This window comes from Labrus mixtus, chromosome 23 (assembly GCF_963584025.1).
Source record: "Labrus mixtus chromosome 23, fLabMix1.1, whole genome shotgun sequence".
NCBI classification, from domain to species: domain Eukaryota; kingdom Metazoa; phylum Chordata; class Actinopteri; order Labriformes; family Labridae; genus Labrus; species Labrus mixtus.
The window spans coordinates 17,917,761-17,940,421 of NC_083634.1; the positions used below are offsets into that span (position 1 = coordinate 17,917,761).

The 22,661-nt window shown below is 41.7% G+C and overlaps 2 protein-coding genes across 3 annotated transcripts; one reads left to right on the forward strand and one right to left on the reverse strand.

Annotated features, from left to right (window-relative positions):
* Window positions 1-1,177: 1,177 nt before the first annotated feature.
* ccnb3 (cyclin B3) lies at window positions 1,178-9,022 on the reverse strand. 2 transcript variants are annotated; one of them, XM_061031742.1, is made up of 12 exons: window positions 8,840-9,022; window positions 8,485-8,599; window positions 8,187-8,270; window positions 6,101-6,213; window positions 5,796-5,970; window positions 5,536-5,634; window positions 5,331-5,423; window positions 4,905-5,042; window positions 3,983-4,138; window positions 3,713-3,862; window positions 2,705-2,835; window positions 1,178-1,759 (listed from the first exon to the last, which is right to left on the reverse strand). In XM_061031742.1, the coding sequence occupies exons 2-12, from the start codon at window positions 8,566-8,568 to the stop codon at window positions 1,684-1,686; spliced, it is 1,299 nt and encodes a 432-aa protein (XP_060887725.1). In that variant the 5' UTR covers window positions 8,569-8,599; window positions 8,840-9,022; the 3' UTR covers window positions 1,178-1,683. The 2 variants fall into 2 exon arrangements, with proteins under 2 accessions (XP_060887725.1, XP_060887724.1); XM_061031741.1 differs by having other exon boundaries at window positions 8,485-8,597; window positions 8,836-9,019.
* A 6,781-nt stretch (window positions 9,023-15,803) lies between these two features.
* On the forward strand, window positions 15,804-19,376 carry si:dkey-171c9.3 (uncharacterized). The gene is made up of 2 exons (XM_061031769.1): window positions 15,804-17,156; window positions 17,192-19,376. The coding sequence occupies exon 1, from the start codon at window positions 15,829-15,831 to the stop codon at window positions 16,696-16,698; it is 870 nt and encodes a 289-aa protein (XP_060887752.1). The 5' UTR covers window positions 15,804-15,828; the 3' UTR covers window positions 16,699-17,156; window positions 17,192-19,376.
* Window positions 19,377-22,661: the final 3,285 nt, after the last annotated feature.

Consider the following 22,661-nt stretch of genomic DNA (forward strand, 5'->3'; position numbering starts at 1 on the left):
AGGTTTACTTTGACAGTCTAAAGTGAAACTCTTGAGCTCTGTCCCGGTTCCATCTGAGGACACAAAATCAATCTCCACACTTTTTACCCGTCCCCCCCCCCCCGTCCCCCCTCCTCTCTCAGACTGTCACTTAGCCGCTCTAGGTTTCTGTAAAACCAGGCAGCAGAGGAGGGATTTATAGAATCTGAGCTGTCATCTGGTCCACTTATTGATCCGGACAAATCTCGGGAGAGCAGGAGCCCTGCCGAATGCTCCACAGCTGATCGTCATCTGGGGGCTTTTTTTTTTTTTAAAAGGGGAAAACCTCTCGAGACTGTTTGACAACAAGCGGCCATATTTATTTTTTTTTGGGGGGGGGGGGGGGGGGGTTGGAATCAAGAAGAGGTTCAAGAGAAACTCATCTGATCCTGGTGCAGTAAACGCCTTGATCCCGTGCAGAGTGCTGAGGTTTGACACAGAACATGGTGCTTCACTGACCTCTTGTGGCAACACAACGTCACTACTTTATTTTACACGCTTGTCATTTAGAGACATGCTCCTCACACACATAGACCTGAAACACACACACACACACACACACACACACACACGCACACGCACAAACAGGACCTGTGGACATGCATTAGTGGAGAGATGTCAGAGTGATGCTGCTACACAAGGAGAGCACCAGAGCTGTTGAGGGTCCACCGCCTTGCTCAGGGGCACATGGTCAGATCTCAGACCTGGCATCTCCACAGCTGACAGCACGACTTCTATATTTTGGTCCGCAATGGGACTTGAACCAGCAACAAGGGCTGGGAATCTGTGACTGTGTCTTGATTCCATTTTGAATCCATTTCCGATTCAAATCGATTCTGGATTCATAATTCAAAGTCTATTTGTGAATTCAGGATGCACCCCAGTCATCTGTGAGAGCGGCTGAATTTCTTGCTGCTCCATTTGGCATTCTGCTGAGTTAAAGAGCTAGCATTAGCACTCAGCAGGGAGTGACTGCTTAGCCAGTTATGAATCTATTTAAAATCCAACCCAAGTCCCCTACAGCCCGAGCTTCTGTCGCCCCTCGTCCTGTGATGACGCAGCTCTTACAAAATGCACGTCGTCGTTACAAACCAGAAAAAGACGCCTTCTATTTCCGATTCCTCTGACCCCAAATGATGAAAGCATGAAGCAGATTTTTTGTTTTATATCAAACAGATAAAAGACACATATCTTTATTTTAAGAGAATGCATCACAGCTATTAAAAAACAGCACAGCATCATCCGGTCGTTTTTTTACACAGAGATGAACTCACATGGTGATATAAACATGATAAAACACTTTTACAACATCTGTAGATAAACTCAACATGCTGACCCTTCAGTCAGTGAAGGTGAGTGTTTACTCACCTCTCTAACTCACAGTCTGAACGTTTACACAGGAGGAGGCGCACACATCACTCAGGAAGCAAGATTTCTTTTTCTTTCATCTTGTAAAAAATAAAATGCCAGGTAACTTAAAGAAGTCATAATTATTATTAAAACACGACTACCAACCAATGCCCATTCAAACTCTTTTTCCAACACAACCGGGAATAACAGATTTATTTCCAACATTATATAAAAAAGACGGACTACACTGTGTTTATAAATATTAAAACATATTCACAAATTATGTACAAGGTGGGACGGGAACGTTCGATAGTTTCACTCTGTTTGAGATAACGTCGTCTCCAGAAGGTCCATGTCCACCAGCGGCAGCGAGGCGACTTCAAAGAACACCCTGAGGAGGAGACAACACATTTTTTTATTTAACACTGGACATCTCTTGATTGATTTAGGCCTCGTCCACACTTTGGCGGGTATTTTTGAAAACAGGTTTTTCTGTGCATTTTGGCCTTTTGCCGTTTTAGGTCACTGAAAACTCACCTTCACTAAAACTCCTTCCAGGGTGAAGATGATCAGAAACTCTATTTAAAGGCTTTATATGTGATTTTTTGATCCAGCAGGTGTCGCCCTTGAGCACCAGCATGAAACCAAAACAACTCGCGCTGCATTGTTGTGTTAGCATGCTAATGCTAGCGATCTTTATTATGCTCGTATCTTCACACTGCATGTAAATTTACCTGAAATGAGCGTGATCTAGAAACACAGTTAATCAGTGAGTACAGTATGTTATTCTTCTTTTCTCTAGTCCCTCAATTAAACAACTTTTATACACGAGGGGAGGAGTCAGTCGCTGTCCGGGCGATGTAAACAAAGTGAAGATAGGACTCTGAAAACATCACAGACAGTGGGACTCGGGTGTTACACCCATTGTAGACAGTCATGACTCACAGAGTTATTTTCAGAGGATAAACTTGATTTCTATTATATTTAAGTGAGAAAAATCACATAAAACCTTGAAAGTGTTTCTTGAATTTCCCTCGGGATCAATAAAATATCAATCTATCCCGATGAGTAGACGGAGAAAACAGTGTTTTGGGCTTGTAACGTCATGCTGTGCGCCGGATTCTCCTCCGTTTGACGTCTGTGTGACACCTGGCGTGCTCATTATGGCTGTAACATTGCGTTTTGCGTTTCCATGTGTATGTTATTGAGAACGTATTGTGTGTGTGTGCAGGATTCTTTTTTTTAAACGGAGGAACACCAGTTTTAATAAAATACCCGCCTACGTGTGGACTAGGCCTCATAAACAGAATGAGAAACAGGTTGGTTCTGTACGTACTTGTGGGAGTATTTGTTCCTGATGGCTCTCAGTTTGTCGTCAGGAGGCGCCGACAGCATCGCATGGAGCTTTCTGACAACCGGCGCCAGATCCGACGTCTGGTACCCGGAGTGGAACTGCAGGATGGCACTCTGCAGCACGAGGGAGAGAGAGAGAGAGAGAGAGAGAGAGAGAAAGAGGAGATGTTCACACTCAAATGTTCAAAGTCAAACATGTAAAACAAATCCACTGCTCGGGATTTTATAACTCCGTCTCTGCTGCTTTCAGTTTGTTCCACAAACATCATCATCTCCAAATTGCAAACAAAGTGGCACAGCAGCTGATTCTGGGAGGCAGAATGAAATCATCCAGCCACGCCTCGCACTCCTGCTGCAACGACCCGAGTCCAATTCACAGAGGAAACGCATTTACATTTAAATGGAAAGGAGGGAGACTGAGGACTGGAGGCGGCGCTGCAGCGAGGCTCGAGTTGAAGTGAAAGACGGCAGCAGATCCAGAATCAGAACCAGAGCGAAACAACCAGCCGTCACTTTTTTTTTTAAAGGTTTGTTTTGGTGTCCTGTTTGCCTTTATTTGATAAGACAGCTGAGGAGAGACAGGAAGTGTGGGGAGGAGACATGCACCAAAAGAGCCAAGGTCGGATTTGAACCCACGGCCGCCGCCACGAGGACTACAGCCTCCGTGTTTGGGGCGTGCAACATGACCGCAGGGCTATCCACATTGACTGGTTCTGGTGCAGCTGTCACGGTTGCTAGGTGACATGGCGGCGCTTAGAAACAAAAATCGTAAAGGGGGGTAACGACAGCTGGTGACGAAGACCAGAAACCCCTCTTAGATCAGACCGTCTGGGTCCTGACTTATGTCCCATCGGTCAACGTGGAGGAGGCGGAGCTTAGGACCTTTACGAGTGAGATCAAAATGTTTCGGCGACACTTTTTTGGGATCCTGACGGGTCAAATCAGAGCAGAGCGGCAGAGTAAAGAAGAGTTAGCGAGAGGTGTGACCTACCCATCCTCCCAGGTCTTTGGTGACCAGCGCCATCAGCAGGCAGGCGGACGCCAGCAGAGAGCCCCTCTGCGTCACGAGCTCCATGTCCATTAGACTCATCTCGCAGAAGTACCGCGCCAGAGTCAGCGTGTCCATGCCCGCGCTCACACACTGCGGAGACGCACAAGGGGGACGATGATAAGTCGAGGGGGGACGTGGAGATCAAGAAATGCATTTTGAAAAAAATAAAAAAGTGTGACAGAGAAAAGGGGCGGGGCGCTGTGCACTCACCTTGGCGTAGCGTCTGAGGAAGCGGTACGGGATGGGGATGTTGATGTCGAAGCGGAGCGTCTGCAGGATGTTGGCCTCCGTGGAGATAAGCTCCTCCCTCTTGTACGCGTCGTCGCAGATGTAGAGAAAGTCGTCGACACACGGAGGACTGCGCTCCTGCAGGATCGTCAAAAAATAAAAACAGGAAGCAATGAGTTCTTCTTCTAATCAATCGACATGTTTGTTAGACACGCTTTCAGCCTTTAATCCCAAAGACCTCCTGCAGAGAGACACTCTCGTCTGCTTTATCCTGTTTGGATTCATGTTATATAAAAACTGTAAACACCGGGGCATGTCTCATAATCTATGCATCATGTAGATGAAACCTTTGTGCACTCGTCTAGCTGTTTCTGCTCAGAGAAACGGCAACATACTGTACATAAAATCTGCACTTTTTCTACCTGGAGAGTACTTCCTGTTGATCCCCATCATATTCTACCTGATGCCTTTCAGAATAAAACTCCCTGGTCATGACGAGGATTCATTTAACAACGTCTGAGCTGAAGAAACTGAGATCTCAAGCTGCAGTCAGAACACACAAATGTTAAACCTTAAAAGGGATACTTCACCCATTTGCATTAAGCTTTGCATCATTAGAAACCTGGTACAAGTATTTCTGATTCTGAACTAGAGGACCTTAGTGGGAGTGGCCTGCGGTGCTGTGCATTCTGGGAGTTGGTGTCTTTCATCCACATGAGCCAAAAAGACACTTTCTGCCTTTTCTCGGACAAGAAGGCTCCAACTTCAAAATGTAATTTCACATTTCTACTTCATATATGACCCAACGTCAGTACAGATTCATGTTTCAGGTGAGGTATCCCTTTCATGTAACACTTCCTGGACCCCGGACTGTTTGCACGTTTTTTTCTTCTTCAGTCGTTACCTCGAACTTGGAGGCGATGAGCATGGCGGTGGAGCCGACGAGCTGCAGCAGCTCCCTGTGGACCGGAGTCTGGGACAGGTAGTGGTCTGTCATCATCACGGCCAGGTACAGGGTCTCGTGGTACAGCTCGAAGTTCTCCTGAACAAAAAAAACAGGAAACAGAAAACCGTTAATACACGGCATAAAGACAGAAAAAGGGAAACACACAAACACACACACACACACAGTAGGTAATTTTGTTTCTGGTTTCCAACCGAGCATCTCCTTAATTTGTCTAATCATGTTCTTCAAAATGACGTTTATTTGCAGCCTGTTGTGTTTTAATCAGCACTGATTTCACCTTTAATTTACTGAAGAGATCAACGCGCCCACTTTACACCGCGGGGAATCTCTTATTAACACACACACACACACACACACACACACCTGCACTTCCACCAGCCAGTCGATCAGGATGGCCCTCATCTCCGGGTTGAGGCTGGGCTGCTTGGGCATGTAGTTACAGAGGACGAACTTCTCCTGAAACACAGATGAGGAGGAGGAGAACGGAGGGGTGAGCTGCATGTTCACATTTCACACTCCTAAAATGAATCTCCTCAGTGGAAGAGTGACTTTTGAACCCAGCTCTCACCTCTCTCTGCTTGAGGTAGTCAAAGATGTCCTTGGCGTACTCGGGGCACAGGTTGCAGTCCTCGGAGTTCTCCGAGTCGATGTCAAACTCGGCCGGGATCTGAGAGGACGGAAGAAAAAAGTGAGCGAAGAGGCTTGATCTGAACACTCTTACAGGTCAGGCACTCTGATGAAGATGTAAGGAAGTCATCTCTTCTCACACATCTCGAGGCCACACCCACTTTAAAAAAAAAAATTGAGTCTATGTTAAAGTGTTCTTACATGTTGTTTCTGAAGGTGTGCTGGCACCTCCCGGACAGCAGGGGGCGCATCAGCAGCAGCCGCCAGCTCTTCAACTGGAGCTGCAGCATCCTTCAGAGCCTCCTCTCCCTTCTCCTCCTCCGCGTCGGGCTTTTCTTTCTCCGCCGGCGTCCCCTCCGAGCTCACGGACGAGGACCTGCAGAGAGAGAGAGAGAGAGAGAGAGAAGAAGCCACAAGTTAAGACGGAGAGAGAGAAAACTAGGAAAAAGGAAGAGGAAGGATTTAAAATCGAAGGAGAGAAACGGGGAAACGGGAAAGAGAATTACTTTTTGAGGTTTGCTTGGTTCTTTGTGGTGACGGAGGCGGAGCTTGTTTTCTTTGCCTGCTTCTTCGCCGCGTTCTTTTTCCTCCCTGGGAGGCTGATCTGAACCTTGTGAGCCTTTAAGAAAAGACAAAAGGAATTCAAGATGTTAAAAATCACTCTAAAGTCATGGCCTCAGTCGCACATTTTCAGTTTTTTTAACATCATTATAAACATTTTTTGGGTAAAGGAGCTACTTGGTACTCTGACACCTAGTGGTTAAAATGGGTACTGCAGTCCAAATTCAAAACATTGGGAGAGCTGACTCCCCCCACCCCCTCATCCCTGGTCACTGAAGCTTCAGTGTTTATCCAGCTCTGCATGGGTCTGTAAACCTTTCTGTGTTCTAACCTCTCTCCATTTTTCAAAAAGCATCTCCAATATTGATCCTAGTTTGAGCACGTTTCTGCTCGTGGAGCTTATTAGAAACATGCAGAGGCTTTTTAGGTCGGGTACGATCAGTCAAACTTTCTGTCTGTGTTAACGCTGACTCTCTGCTTCAGGATGTTCCCGTGCACGCTTCATTTGACGCTTCTTCTGCACCAAAACAAACGATCACCAGCTCTCTGCTTCAGTCACGAGAAGTTGTTCTAAGGTTCTCAGAGAATATTCAGCTCGGGTAACAACTAGTTATGCTTCTTCCTCTGACAGGATGATCAAACCTCCTCAACTTCTTTGATTGTGTTTAAAACCTCCAAAACACCTTGACATATATATCCTATTATTGTAGCCCTACTTCGTACTTATTGCTTATTTTATTATCTCTATTCTATTTTATTTCCTACTGCTGTATTGTGTGAAGAGCAATACACCGAATTTCCCCCTGGGATTAATAAAGTATTTCTGATTGTGACGTGTGAGCATCTATCATGAAGCACCGACTGGCTGTAAGTTGCGTCACTCTGCAGGAGGTACAGGGCACAGACTGCTTCAGTAAAACAGACTAAAACATGCACGATCACACATGAGGCTTCTACATCCACATATACAATAAAACTGTGGTTTAAATCTTCTTAAAGCTGCTGGTTGTCATTATTGTTCCTGATTTCAGGGGGGGTGCTGCAGCAACCTCAGCATCCCTACGTCCCGCGTCCTGACCCTGGCTGATGAACGCGTAAAAGTTATTGCGGTGAAACATCTGCTGCTCGGAAGAAGAGGGACGCTTCAATCATGCTGGTTTCACTTTTCAGGATGTTATGGACGAATAAAAAGAGGCAGGTGTCCTCATCATTCTTGATCTGCTGTAAAAGTGTGAATTCAACAGAGAGCAGGGAGACCCGCTTCTTGTGTGCCAAAATCCATCCAATAGAGTCCATTTCACGGTATGGCATCACCAGCTGGTTTGGTGTTTTAACAGTAAAATCTAAAGCTCAGATCCTCAGCAGGCAAGATCATGGGAATGTGTGCTCCTCTTACCCCCCAGGATCTTTTTGAGCAGGCCACAATCACACAGGCCAAGGGCATCTTATCGGACACGTCCCATGTATTGCACTCTGAATATGTTTTGTTGAACTCAGGGAGAAGGTTCAGGGTTCCTCTGTGCAAACACAACCGCTTTAAAAACTCATCAGTCCCTTTTTCAGTTAAGCTCATTAATGAGCAAAAAATAGAGGAGGAACGGAAAACCAGGAGGCCCCCAATGTACCGATAACTGTAGACATGTTGAAACTGTCTGGAGTGGCATGTGCACAGTGTGCATGCGCCTGTGACTGTGTGTGTGTGTGTGTGTGTGTGTGTGTGTGTGTGTGTGTGTGTGTGTGTGTGTGTGTGTGTGTGTGTGTGTGTGTGTGTGTGTGTGTGTGTGTGTGTGTGTGTGTGTATGGATATGTAAGCAGACGCTTGGGTGAACTGTAGCACGGAGAAGTTCAATGTTTTTTTTGCACATTTGTGATTACTGTTTTTATGTTGTTTTCGATGTTTTGTCCCCATGCAGCAATTTTCCCAGCATCCCAGACAAATTTCTCCCGAGGGAGACGAAATAAAGAAACCTTTGACCTCTGACCTTACTCGACCATGAATTAAAAACAACAAACCGGCGTGACCGGACTTACATTCGTGATGTCGATGAAAGCGGTCCTCTTTTTCGGGGCTCCTTGAGGGGGGGACGAGGACCTCTTTGCCTGGGCGCCATCCTCCTGCAACACAAACACATGAGCCTGAAAACACACACAAAATCACTCCCTGTGCACACACTGCAGGAACAAAAGAAGAAGAAATAGTCTCTTTTTTTTTTTTTGTTTTTTTTAAACGTGCACTTTCATGGGACAGCTGCTGCACGTCTGCTTTGTTTACAGTCCTTTTTCTGGTTCATTCATGAGAAACTGGTGTGGAAATGCATCTTTCTTTTACCTGGTTCTCGCTGGTGGTTGCTGGTAGTTTGGTTATCTTGTTCCCAGCAGCCACGGTGGGCTTCCTTCCCCTCGGTATCGGCATGTCTGGACTCCTGAATCGACGAAAACTAACTCTGCAATGATAATTAAATGCACATTTTAAAAAACCTTAAAAAAAGACGGGTGGGTTTTGAATCAAACAGCAACAAAAAAAAAACGAAGCAGCGTGTTGTAGGTGAAGCAGAATAACAGGGTGCAAAAACAAGCCAAACACTGTGCATCTTTGTGTCTGCTGGGTGGGGTCTCCACGCTTAAACCGGGTCGAATTTGACAGTAACAAACTAAAAGGTTATCATATTGTTGTTTTAACTTACCTTTTTTCTATCAGAATACCCCCTCGTTTGACTCAGTCGCTTAGTTTAGGAGTGAAAACTTGGTGTAAATAGTCCAGTTTCGCTGTGTTTCTTCAATGGCGAGAGCTCAAACAAAAAGTGTTTCAGCTGCGGATCCGAATCTGCTGCGCTTCGCTCTCATTGGCTGGAATTTGAGCCAGGCGGACCAATCGGGGAGTCGCTAGGGATGCCGTTGCTAGGGAGCGCTGGTTTCAGTGCAACAGCTCCGCCCGGCAGTACATCTGCTGCCTTTTTTGTTTAAAATAACTGAATACTTGTGGCGTTGTGTTATTAATTTTAATCAATGTTTCTCGTTTTGTTAAATAGTGTTGGTCTATTGTTTCGCTGGGTAAAATGTAAAGTAAATATTCCAGTTGATTCCCGCCCACCGGGTTTCCTCGGCACATAAACAAACGAACCCTGAAGGAGCATGAAAAATATACAATTTTCAAACATGCTGACAGTTTAAAACCACGTCGGGGATTTATTATTGATGTTTTCATCACGAGGGAGGCACTAGTTTTTAACTGCTGCAGATTATTTCATTATTTCAAGACAGCAAAATACGTGAAATTGTTTCAGACTGTATTTATGTCCTTACTGCGCATGATCAAACGAATCTTGCGTGTTCCCTTTTCCTTATTTACAGTCCATGCTTTTTTCCCCATTCATACTTGTTTCATTCATTTTCACTTGTTTTGCAGCATAATATTTATGCATATAGCAATTAACCATAAATGCCTAAAATAAAAAAAAGTTATTTAATATAAAAAAAAACTCTACTTAAAGATAGAAATCCAAAAACACCACCTGCAGCAAATCGCACAGTTCGGCCTAATATGATTAATAAAATAAGACATTGCAGTCAGACATCATGCACAGAACACAGAATTTAATATTTCATGCGGTAATTGTTACAGCAGCTGCATCTGATTTACATTATGTCCGATAAAAAAAGAAGCCATAAAAGAATTGAAGCAGATGTTTGAAATTCCTGCAATAAAACTGAAATTATGGAATGTTGTGTTTGGACGGAAATGCATGATTTTAATCAGCCCTGACAAATGAGCCAATACCATCTGCTTGTTAAAACCATCAGATGTGTACGAAAGAGCCAAATGAACGCGGGGCCGTATGTTGAGCTTTGGTTCAGAATATCTGTTTAAGAAGCTGACTTAGTTTTTACTTGATTATTGTTAGTTATGTTTCTGCTGCTACAACCTTATTAGGTAGATTTGCTCAAACGAAAGCTGAGTTGCTTTTCTTTGATTCGTTTGTGTAACACAGACTGGCGTTTCTTGAATTTCCCAAAAGACACTCAAAAGGCTCTAAAATAACCCTCAACTTAAATGCTCATGTCGAGCAATGAGCTCACTGACACACAGATAATTTCCTGAACTGGAGTGGAAGGAGCGCCGAGGGTCTTCTGTGGCCCAAAACACGGAGTTACCGCGGTAACAGTTTGGATAACAGAGGGCCATAAAGTCCCACTTGTGCACACAGAGGGCAGATCCAAGATGGACGCCAAGGAAAAGCTGGCAGCTAACGTACACTCTGCTGCCAGGGGTTTAGGAGGTCATCTTTGTTTCATGTCTGTTTGACGGGAATAGAGGCAATAAAGTTGATGTACAGAGAAAAATATAAATCGAATTTGAATCATCCTTTGACCTGAAGAGACATGTTAATGGGATGTAGAGCTAAATGATCACTAGCGTGGCCTTTACAGTGAGTCTCTCTGGACTTTAGATCTCAAGGAGATTCAACAACACAAAAAGCTTTAGAATTCACCCCACATACACTTTGTTTGAACCAGGCTCTAGTTCACATGGTGCATTCTGGCATCTAATGAAGTCTACAGAGAGATATCATCTCACAACACAACGCTTTTATTTGAGCTCCGCACCCTGTTGTTGTCCTAGTTCAACACTAAAAGCTTTGTACGAGAGTTATCCAGATTGTGTCCATCCGTGCTGGAAGGAAGACTTTTACAATTCAATGGATTTGCACAGAGAGGTGGGGTTTAGGCTCAAAAGTGAAGGTCATGGAGGCTATGCATCACAGAAAATTACTCAAAAACTGTCAGTTCTAATCATCCAGTATGTTGGGAGTTCACTCCAGTACACAAATTTGAGTCACTCTCTTCTTGTTTTCACAAATTCCAATTTTGAGGTCAATAAAGTCCATCCTTTTATCCATCCATCCATCCACCTAAATTTCCATCTATCCCTCTAACTTTCATCCATCCATCCATCCATCCATCCATCCAATCTAACTTTCATCTATCGATTGATCCATCTAACTTTCCATCCATCCATCCATCAATCCATCGTCCATCCATCCATCTAACTTTTGATCCATCCATCTATTCAGCCATTTAACTTTCATTCATCCAGCCATCCATCTAACTTTCCATCCATCCATCAATCCATCCATCCATCTAATTTCCATCCATCCATTCAGACATCTAACCTTCCATCCATCCATCAATCTATCGTCCATCCATCCATCTAACTTTCCATCCATCCATCCAACTTTCCATTCATCCATCAATCCATCCATCCATCTAATTTCCATCCATCCATCCATCTAACCTTCCATCCATCCATCAATCCATCCATCCAATTTCCATCCATCCATCCATCTAACCTTCCATCCATCCATCAATCTATCGTCCATCCATCCATCTAACTTTCCATCCATCCATCCATCCATCTAACTTTCCATCCATCCATCCATCCATCTAACTTTTTATCCATCATCCATCGTCCATCCATTCATCTATTCAGCCATTTAACTTTCATCCATCCATCTATCGAATTTTCCATCCATCCACCCTTCCATCTTTCTAGCTAACCTTATACTTCTACTCAAGTACCGTACAATTTGAAGGTAAATATTGTAATTGTTACTGCACTATGCAAAATCTACAAAAAGGCAAATAAAACGTTGTGTTTTTTTATGGTATAATTTGGTAGATAAGAAATTAGAAGTTGGTTTATGAACAATTCAACTACAGAGAATGAATAGAAAAGTCATTTTTCAAGCAGTAACAATGTTCAAGCTTCAATACGTTTGGACTATTTACTGCTTTTTCTTTTTAGCACTATACTTCCTCCCCACAACTGGCATCATTTATGATTTCTATTTGATTCAAAGTAAGCCATAAAAGAGCCAAAGACCATGTTAACATTCAGCAGAATATTTATTGAGTTGTTAATTAAATGTCTTGTATGAACTCATAATTTTAATTTATTTGTACACACATCTTGAAAACCAATTGATGAATCCTGAGAACACAGCGGGATAATAAAATGAATCATTTAGGAGGTTGGAACTGCTGTTCGAGAAAACAAGCCATGTCAAAGAGTGGAATAGAGCATCTGGCTATCAAACAGTTAATCTATTAATAGGTCGAATACTCAGCAGATTCATCCATAGATACAACAATCATTGGTTTTGGTTGATATCAAGAATATAAAAATTATCACAAGGGACATTTTTATACATTTAGCTTCACTAACACTAACATCAATACTGAATACTTACATGTAATCATACTTTCTAACTTTCAAAGGGTTGTATTGGTACTTTTACTTAAAGAATCTGATTATTTCCACCATTACTAAAATGTTCTGTCTGATGTATTCTAAAGTGGAGTGAAGAACAGTATTTCAAATTTGGCAGAAATGTTGGGCGCCAATAGCCTAGCGGTTATGACGCAACCAATGCAAGGAGGCAATAGTCCTCGTTCTAGTGGCCGTGGGTTTGAATCCAGCCTCGGCCCTTTGCTGCATCTCATCTACCTACTCAATCCTCCCAACATTTCCTGTCTCAATTCAGCTGTCCTCACTAATAAAGGCAAAAACATCCTCTGCACCCTCTTCCCACTCCTGACACAAGTATTGTGGGCGGCAGCAGCTCAGTCTGTAGGGACTTGGGTTGGGAATCGGAGGGTCACCGGTTCCAGTCCCGGCACGGACCAAGTCCGGAAATTGGTCTGGTAGCTGGAGAGGTGCCAGTCCCAACCCAACCCAACCCAACCCCCCCCCCCCCCCACCAGCCCAGGAGCGCCCACCGCGGGCAGCCCCCCCACCCCGAGACCCCTCCATCAGTGCATGCTTGTGTATTTCGGCCTATGTTTGTGTAGCATGTTAACTAGACAGAGTGTAAAAACAAATTTCCCCTTGCGGGATCTCTAAATTATTATTATTCCTTCTTCTGGTTATCATGTCTTAAAGACAAAGTCAAAGGTTAAAACATACTCAGTAGAGGTTTAGATATCTACGCAGTTATTTATTTGCCGATTTTTTTTTCATGAGGTTGAACACATTCTCTGTTTTTTTTATCCATCACTCTCTCACAAACACACAAACACAGGAAGTGGGTGAAACATGTGTGCTCGTTCGTCAAACCATTTCCGTTTCAACTCATTCGCACAGAAGACACCAAACTGGTAAGTTTGTCTACAGGCTGTCTACTCTTCCTGATGTTTCCTGTGTCATGCTTTCACATTTTGCAAAACACTAAAATCAACTTTTAGGCTTTTAATATCCTCCAATTGGCTCCAACAACACCTCCTGCTTCCTGCCAGGTCTCGTCATAAATCTGAAGTTTCATTCTAACAGGAAATACTTCTTAAATCCACTTTTATTTTGAGCAACTTTGAAATATGTACTTTCTAATTTTATCTACCTTCATGGCGTTAAATCTTTGGTTTTATCGGTCTACTTTTTTCTTTCTTTGCTTGATGCTTGCAATATATCAAACAAAATATCCCTGTGTAGAAATATTTAGTGTAATTAATCAACAAAAGTAGACCTTAAAACCCTTAAAAATTGAGGATTTATCGCATTTCATGAAACACCATGAAAATTGGTGAGAAAAAAGACAAAAGTTCAAGTGAGGAAATTCCATTTCCAACATTTTTTTGCAACACACTTTAAGGCCTTAATAGAAAACAGTGTCAGGGTGTTATAAGAGGCTATAGGTGAAACATGTCATCAGACAAGTAAGCGCCATCACCATGACCAGACTTTGTGTAGACAGGCCTGAGTAACACACAAACACACAGATAGTGATGAATCTTCATTGTCTACTAAACTTTAGTTTGGCCATCCAAGTGAAATCGCCTAGAGAGAGCATTCTTTAGTTTAGCTGTAATTTGTTCCACATCTGCACTTCATTCTCGATCATGTTCTCCTCTAATAGCTCTGTCTGTTCTGAACCCAGGCTGTGGGTGACTGAAGCCAGGATTGAACTGTGACACTCCTTAAGAAGTCGTCATGCGCACACAACAAGATACATTCATTTTTTTCAACCTACCTATGAAGTCTTTTGAAGCATCATTTTCTTTGGCTGGAATGTTTGGAATTTTGCTTGAAATTGATTTTGAATTGATGTAGACCTGATTTCAGGGATTTTTCTGTTCAACTTTTATCATCTCTCTGATCTGCCCAAATTCAATGGCTAGTTTCAAAATGTACCGTTTATGTTGTTATAGCTGTAGTACTAAAGTCATCATAATCATCCATCAACCTTTATTTAAGTTCTCGGAGAGATCATTGAGGGCGAGCCAGATTTGCAATGAAGTATTTAGAGAAGGATTTTTTTTTTTTAAATGCTAGCAGGGGCTTCTAATGTTAGTCAACCTATGCTAGCTAAGCTACAGCAACTTTTCTAATTGTTGAACTAAAGATTTTTAGCCAATAAGTTGCTTTGAAATTAAAGCCGAAAACTAGCTCTTCTGTCGCTAACAAGTTCAACAAATATGGGATATTTTAAATTGCTGGTGGGTAGATTATAGTTCTTTAGGCTGAGGATTAGCAAGCTATTTCATTTAGTTTCATTTCAGCTAAGCTAGGCTAACTAGTAGCTCGCACAAGCTTCAATTTAACTGCACAGATAAGAGAGGGGTTTCAATTTCCTTCCATCTTATTCTCAGCAACAAAGTGAAAAGTGTATTTACCAGAATGCTGTACTAATACTTTGATATCTAGGCAGCTCATCTGGACGACAGCCTTCAAGAGTTCTCAAGTAAAATAGTCAGACAGTCTGGATTTGTTTCTACAACTGACTAAAAGAACAGTGAAACTACAAACCAAACAGCTTTTGCATTAGCTTGGATGTAATGCCCTGGAGGTAATTAATAACTTTGTTAGTTCAACACAGTCATCAGAAAACAGTGAATAATATCACACTGACAGGCTCAGAGTGTGAAAACTTGGTTTTAGTTCAAGAAAGAACCTTTCACACATCCATGTGTCAGCTCTGGCTTGTTTCCACTGTGTTGGAATAGTTACAGATGTCACATTGCAATTGTATCTGACACATCAACTGCTGGACACATTTGATGTAATATTGTTTTTATTCCACTCTTGATTTTTGGCTTTTAGTACATTTATCTGACAACATGTTATCTCAATCAACTACAGATGTGTATACAGAGTTTTCGCTTATCTAACAGCAAACCCTACTTCCTGTTTGCTGCATCCTGACTGGTTTGCAGCTCATATGGTGACATGCTGTGGTCGAGGCCTCAACTCTTTTCCGTCAGAGGCTTCAGATGGAATAGTTTATGTTCTGTTTTGTCTCACGTTTTTCTCATCTATTTTCTGCATTTCTTTTCTGCCATTTCACACTCGCATTCTTTCAATTTGAGACGTATCTAAATGTTCTCGCCCTCTCAAACAAGCCAGGAATGTCCAAGCATTTACAGTTCAGAGGCTAAAAGGGGATCATTAAGGAGAAATATTTATTGTCCTGCCTGGCTTTAACTGAACATATTGGCAAGCCTTAGTACAATACAACACAAAATTGAACTAATTATAGGAACAAGGCTGTGATTCAAACCATCTTTGGACTGTTTTCAGTGCTTGTGTCTTGCGCTGACCTTAACCACATTCTTGTTGCTAAAAACACAATATTTTCTTAAATATTACTTTTAATCATTGCTGTTATTCTCGCAGGATCCAATGCAGGAAGTGAGTGCCGATCCAAGGGTGCCAGAACCCGATCAAGGAAACCTTGGCCTCAAGACAAGCCACCAACACAATGTGGTTCTTGAGCAGTTTGCCCAAAATATGACTGAGAACATTATGCAGTCTTGTCTAAGCCAGATGGAAATGGTGGAGCCTGAAGTGGAGTCCAGATTCAAACAAAATGAGGAGATGTTAGCCGAAGAGTTAGCGTCATCTGTGGTTGAGGAAGCTCTGAGGGAAGTCAGTCGAGGTCAGAGTATATTTCAGAGACCAGTTAGTTTAGAAATAGAGGATGGACAGGCCAAAGGTTTGGACCAATCTGAGAACGACTTTGAGGATTTCAACCCAAAGATGGATCCAAGCAATCAGTTCCAGACTTCTGAAGACATCCAGCCATGCCGTGCACCCTTGTCTCAGTCAGGGTTCCTAGTTTTGGGATCCATCGACTACCCTGATGCCCCTCCAACGACACCCCTCCTTCCTGAGCTTGAGAGAAGCAGATACAGTTTTGCCAAGAAGCTCAAAGGAGGTTTGGCAAAGGTTTTTATGCCATCACCTCCTCCACCAACCCCGAAGGAGGAAGGAGACGGCGCCAACAATGACCCTCGAGTGGAGTTAATGGAACATCTAATGCACTCGTTGTCCACGGATGAGTTGGCAAGGGAGTATTTGGAAATTGGGGGTCACCATGGAGCCAAGGTAGTGGCTTTTGCGGAGGCTCTTTCATGTGACATCATTGAGTCTGTCTTGAATTTCAAAAACAGAGATCTGATGGCTGAAACTAGCGACCTCAATAAATTAGCCCACCAACTGGCTGAAACCATCATCTCCTCCTCGCTTGATGAAGCTAAGATGACTGTCTGATGACTGAATGATTTAAGACGATCAACTGACCATATTCAAATGGCGGCCATTTTCCTTCTATGTCATGCTCACAGTGAGCAGGTAAGGTCAGATACTGTTTCAACGGTTCACTCACTGTACTGTGAAAATCTGGAAGGGCATATTTGAAGAAAAACAACATATTCAACAAGATAAATTAGTAGCCACTTACTGGACAATATTACTCTTATCTAGGGAAAGACGCAAAGCAATGACTGCGGTTTGGTTGTTTTAAATGTTACAATAAGAAGGCTTAATTAAAAAATAACCTAGGAAACAAACTAACTAGCTACAATAAAACTAGCAATGTTATTGTTTTCCGAGATGTGCTTCAATGCTAGCATTAGCTGTTATCTAAAATGTTTTTTCTCTGATTTCCCAAAGGATTTTAAACATCAGTTTAAATCAGTTTTCTAATTTTTCAAGAGTTGTTAAAACTTGTCTGGTACATTTTATTATTCAACCTCGAATACAGCAGCAGCCTATTGGGAGGGGGATGGGATTGTGTATATAGCTGATGACTAGCAGACACACATACACTCAAGAATGAAAAACACTGTTATCCACCCACATGTTGCCTCCAGGCTGTCTGCCTGACATTTCTATTGAAGTGTGATTTACAGTAATAATAACGCTGTAAACTCTGAAGCTGATTTGGTTTACTGAATTTATTTCTCAACAAAGTTCACTTTAAGCTCATCCAGTTCAAGAGTTTGGTTGTGAAATATAAACTATTTATTGTAAAAACTCAGCAGCGATCCAACAAAAAGACGATTTACTCACAATAGAAACAATCTCTGGCATATTTAATGACGCATATATCCTTGTAGCTGTATATATTCTGTATTAAATAACGGACCTGAGGTCAGATTTTGAGTCCAGGTTGGAATAAAATGTACATTGGCAGGGGACCAATGCATTTTTTGCTTGGGATTAAACTGCAGTATCCGTAAATGTCCTGTAGATGGTGACACAGGAGTAATGAGAGTGCTTTCAGCATGCGGTCAGTGAAGTGATCATGAGTGCTTCTTTGACAATAACTTTACTCAATTTGATTAAATATTTAAATGTGGAAATAACATTTTGGGGAATAAATACACATGCATATTATTTTTTTGCTTTATTGTTGAAAACATCTTTTTTTCCTATTTAAGACCCTTTACATATTTCTTGAGATTTCTTTGATGAGTAAAGCTTTGACCAATGTTTACATTTTCACTGTAGACATTTGATGGATTTGCATCCCACCACCAATAAGTGATGGTCTGACTAACTTATATAACTGAGTGTGATGCTGGGAAGGTACTTGGTTATTTCTCCTTGTCATCAGCCTGAAAATCTTAATGGATTCAGGGTGATTCATTCATTTCCTTTTATGAACTCAAGATTGCCATGGTGGTAAGATTTTGGCCAGAAAGAAGAGGGAACCATGGTGCTAAACCAAACAAGGATGTGATTATGCAGCACAAACAAATTGTGTTTTATATTCCTCTCCGCTTCAATATAACCGTCAGAGGATGACAACTTATCTATTAGACCAGTTAAGTGAACAAATAAAGCAGGATTGAATTGAGACTTTTCTTGTCCTCGCCAAGGTCTCCTGTGTTTTTGCACGTGTGCAAGAACAGATCTACAATCAATACAAAACACCTCTCTCACGCAACACAGATGGAGTGATTTGGAGGAATAACAAAAACTCTATTTTATCTTTGACAACTCAATCCTGTTGTAAGCCAACAAGGAATTTCAGGACAACAGAATAGCATCAAGAGAATAAAGGATGCATTCCATTTAGTGCACTCAGAAAGAACAGACCTCCACCAACGATTCCTTAAGAAGATGCATATATGCAACAACAGCCACTATATTTATGTCTGGATAAATTCCAAATCTATAACAAAATCTCAGCTTTGCATTTTATTACTGTTTGTGCCTCTAAACTTGAAATTTTTCACATACTTTACACACTTTTGTAAGAAAGAGAAAACTGTTCTTTATATTGTATTTCTTATCAAAAACACTTGTAACAAATGCTCGATGTTTGCCAGGAAGAAATTCTTACTGATCTGCTGTAAATTACACTTTCCTGAGCTGGATCACCATCCACCTCCAAGATTGATTGGGCTCTTTTATGGCACATGCTACATGATTTTACCAAGTGTAATGCAAATTGCACATATAGTTTTTTTTTAAAAACTGCTGACAAACAGACTCAGGAACAGCACTAAAAACGCCACCTCCATTGCAGCTCTAGGGACGACAATGATAACACCCCTAAATTTCATTTAGCACCATCGTCAGGTAGCAATTGTAATGAAGGGGCGCCAGTGGCCAAGTGGTTAGGGCCCTGATTTTCGACTCTAGAGACGTTTCTGCATTTTACTTTTTTCTCTTTTCCCACCGATCCAGGTGTTTATTTCTTTACCTATGTCGAGGTTGCTGGTTTTTTATTATTTTAGTTTAGGCTGGAGATCACTGGCAGTCCAGTTCGGTCTTTTATTTTCTCTTAGGCGAGTAAGAGCTTGGCTCAGCACCTTCCCATCTTTTGTTCTTTTTGGCCAAGGTCTCCAGTCCCTTTTGTTTTCTTTGGTTTATTCTTTATCTCCTGAGTATTTTTTGGGAAGATTTCTGTTAAATAAAGCTCTGGCTTTAATCTTTAAGCTGTGGGGTGTCCCTTGATGTTTTTCGGTCTCCATGCTTCGAGTTGTGGTTCAATTATTTTGGTTCAGGAGGCCGTAGTAGTATCAAATAATAAATTAAAACCAAAGTTTTCTGGAAACTTGGAGATTTATCAGAATGATAATGGCTAACCGTTACGACAGAATCCGGAGTTGAGAACAATGTATTTGATGTGTATTTTCATTCTAAAGTTTGACCCATGTCCCATTTGGTAACATGAAGGAGGCGGGGTTTGTGCAGCCAGAACTCTAAGGCTTTTTAGAGGGCCTTGTTTTTACAGTCTACAATATATGCTAGCAAACAGAGCTGCGAGCATGATTTCAGACTTCTTGCCTTGTTGGTTGAATTATATTTTGATTCAGCGTCTTCACAACAATAGAAGTCTTTCACAGGTAAATTTAGATAATGAAAAATGTTACATTTCCCTCTAAAATTAAACCATTTATTGGAGCTAGAGCTACAAAAGTTAGCTTTAATGTCATCTGCATACGTCAACAAACACAGCGCGACGACCTGGCTGCAGTACGTGATCGTTCCCTTGGCTCTGATACACAATATGTCATGAAATGCTTAGTCTGAACTTTTAACTCCCTCTGCTGATCACCATTATGTTTTCTCACCACGGGACACGGACCGACTTGACACACTCACATACGCTCACATAGATAAGCTGCTGGGCTGGGTGGACAGCTGTGGTGTCAGGGGGGAAAAACACACACATACACGCACACATCTGGAGAAATGCTTGTTGTGTTGTCATGAGACCGGCTGCCAAAAAGAGAGGGAGGAGATGGAAAAGGGAAAAAGTACTATGACACATGCTTATAGGACGGGAGTTTTTTTCATACTATAATGGAAATTGATGGCAGGAGTACTCAATGTCCCTGACTGTTCTAGTGAAAGGTAACCCCACCTATAGACAAAATCGAGCCGCAAAGGAAGTGCAAAATCCTGCATTTCGTTGAGGGTCCACTTGAGGCTGGACACAATAACCTCGGAAGTCACCACATTCAGAAAAGCCCGTTTTTACAGTAGAAATTAACATGTTTGATACACAAAACAAATTAGGTCTAATTTGTTATTGTCCGCATTGGCATACACTGTACCTGATTGAGAGGCGGGAGCAATGTAACGGTTTGTCAAGAGGCTTAAAACCAGCCTCAGCTCTCAGCCTGTCGTTAGGTTGTCTGAAAGTTATGCTGAGACATGGGGAATGCCGCCAATGACCGTCTGAAGCCCCCTCCCTTAACACATTGGTGTCGTCACTCAAGCTTCGTCCATTAATATTTACAGTCTATGGACAAAAAACACAGCGTAGACTGTATATAAAGATGGATAGAGAAACAGCTGCCTGGGAGTGAAGCCAAAATATTTTTCTGAGTAGTTTTGTTTTGCAAGTTATGCAATGCAGAAAAACAGCAAATATAACTTCACAATCAGCAATCAGCATCTTTGTTGTCAAATGGAGCTACTTGCAGCGTTGTAAACCAGATTATCCTAGCAGAGAAAGAAAAACGGTTGCAAACATAACAAATACTAACACAGTCATTCAACTTTCCATTTCATCTGTAAGTTTCATGTGTGCAGAAGGGGTTTTGGGGGAAATGTTTGCTACTTCACGCAACCCTAGTCTTTTGATAACATGTTGCTATAAAAATTGTAATTATGGCAGCTTTAGGTTTTTTCTAAATAATAAATCCTTCTACTAAACACTTGTTTGATGGCAACAACTTTTGCAATAAACCACGCATTTCATGCATCTCTGAAATTCTTACCAATTTATCTCCTCTCTTCATTCTTGAAGGTTATGTTCCCTTCAGTTAGTTATCACCAACACTTCACTTTATCTTGTCTTACTGCATCTTAGTGATGGGACAGGATCGCACTGCTTAACACGCGAATGTGTATCTTCTGATCAGACATGTCTTATCAGCGGTGGGTAACCGAGTCACAGCATTGGAAATCATTCGTTTTTTGTTTCATTTTTCATTTGCAGTTGAGTTTGATCTACCGAAACAGACTGTTCAGAATTCTAAATTAAATTACTTTGATCGCATGGGAAAGATGTTTCCTTCAAATGTTCAGGTCATCAAGCAACTTGCATGAAAACTGAACCGACCTTTAGCAAAGTGTTAACGCATACCAACAATTGCTGCCATTACAAAAAAGCACAACTAGCTTTTAGCTGAATTTTCCTGCAAAACAAAAAGGTCCAAAGAAATGGGAGACGAATATATGATACGACCCAGCTCTCGTACTTTATGAATTAAGGTATTCACAAAAACAGATCAAACCCTCAGTTTGTTTTATTAGGGACCCTTAGCTACTGGCTGCACATGCAGAGTGGAGAATGCAGAAGCTACCTTGTTTTTTGACCCTGTGTAAGGAACGAGCCACAAGAGGCTGCTCCTGGTAGTTAAGAAGAATGATTGAAAGTTATTACACTTCAGAATGTGCAGCCATGGAAAAAAGTGAAAGAAAGCAAGTAAGACATTTGGAAATATTCAACTAAAGCGGTCTCATATTTTATTGCAAAGCCTATTGAAAATGCCCCCAATTTATCGTCTTTTTGCTTTACGATTACACTCAGGTCTTACAGTGGATTATTTTAAAACACTTATAACTGAGCTGTGCATCACTTTAGTCCTTCAGGATTCTGGAAATGTCATCAGAACAGTATTTGTTGATAATAACCCAAAGATCGTCAGGTATGTATTTTAGGAGATCTCTGGTTTATCTGTTATCTGCAGTGAAATGTTTGAAAGGTGTTTATGGTCCTTTTTTTTCCTGCAAGAAATTGGAATCTAAAGTGTTGGAAACCCAAATGGACCAAAAGCCTTTGTTTCAAACTCAAAAGAGAGATTTATAGCTCTTGTACCACAATAAATCAAGAAAAGATCCCTTCTGGCTTTGGAATATCAGTGTCCCTCCTAAAAGATGTTGGCTGTTAGGAAGTTCTCCCTGGCAAGACTAGCAAAATACCTCTAGTATTTTGATGGTAACATCATTAATGGCAACTAAGTAAGAATTTTGTAGGAACTCTGTCGCAGTGGTACCCATTAGGACAGTTTGCTTGATTACACATCCACTTGTAAATCAAAATATTTGACTAAAGGCCTATCTTTTTAGAACTTTGTTTTCGAGATTTTATTGATGGTTGGGTCAAACTTTTGACCTTGGAGGGCTAAAGTATAATTTAGACAAAGTCACTTGCTGTGGCAGAATCTGCCGTTTGGTGGCATCTTTAAACTCGAAACCTCATCACG

Coding starts and splice junctions, on each gene's coding strand:
- si:dkey-171c9.3 (XM_061031769.1), top strand. CDS start 15,829: ATGCAGGAAGTGAGTGCCGATCCAAGGGTGCCAGAACCCGATCAAGGA.
- ccnb3 (XM_061031742.1), bottom strand. CDS start 8,568: ATGCCGATACCGAGGGGAAGGAAGCCCACCGTGGCTGCTGGGAACAAG. Junction 5,424..5,535: donor ACTACCTCAAGCAGAGAGAG/GTGAGAGCTGGG, acceptor TCTGTGTTTCAG/GAGAAGTTCGTCCTCTGTAA. Junction 3,863..3,982: donor TCCTCAGACGCTACGCCAAG/GTGAGTGCACAG, acceptor GCGTCTCCGCAG/TGTGTGAGCGCGGGCATGGA.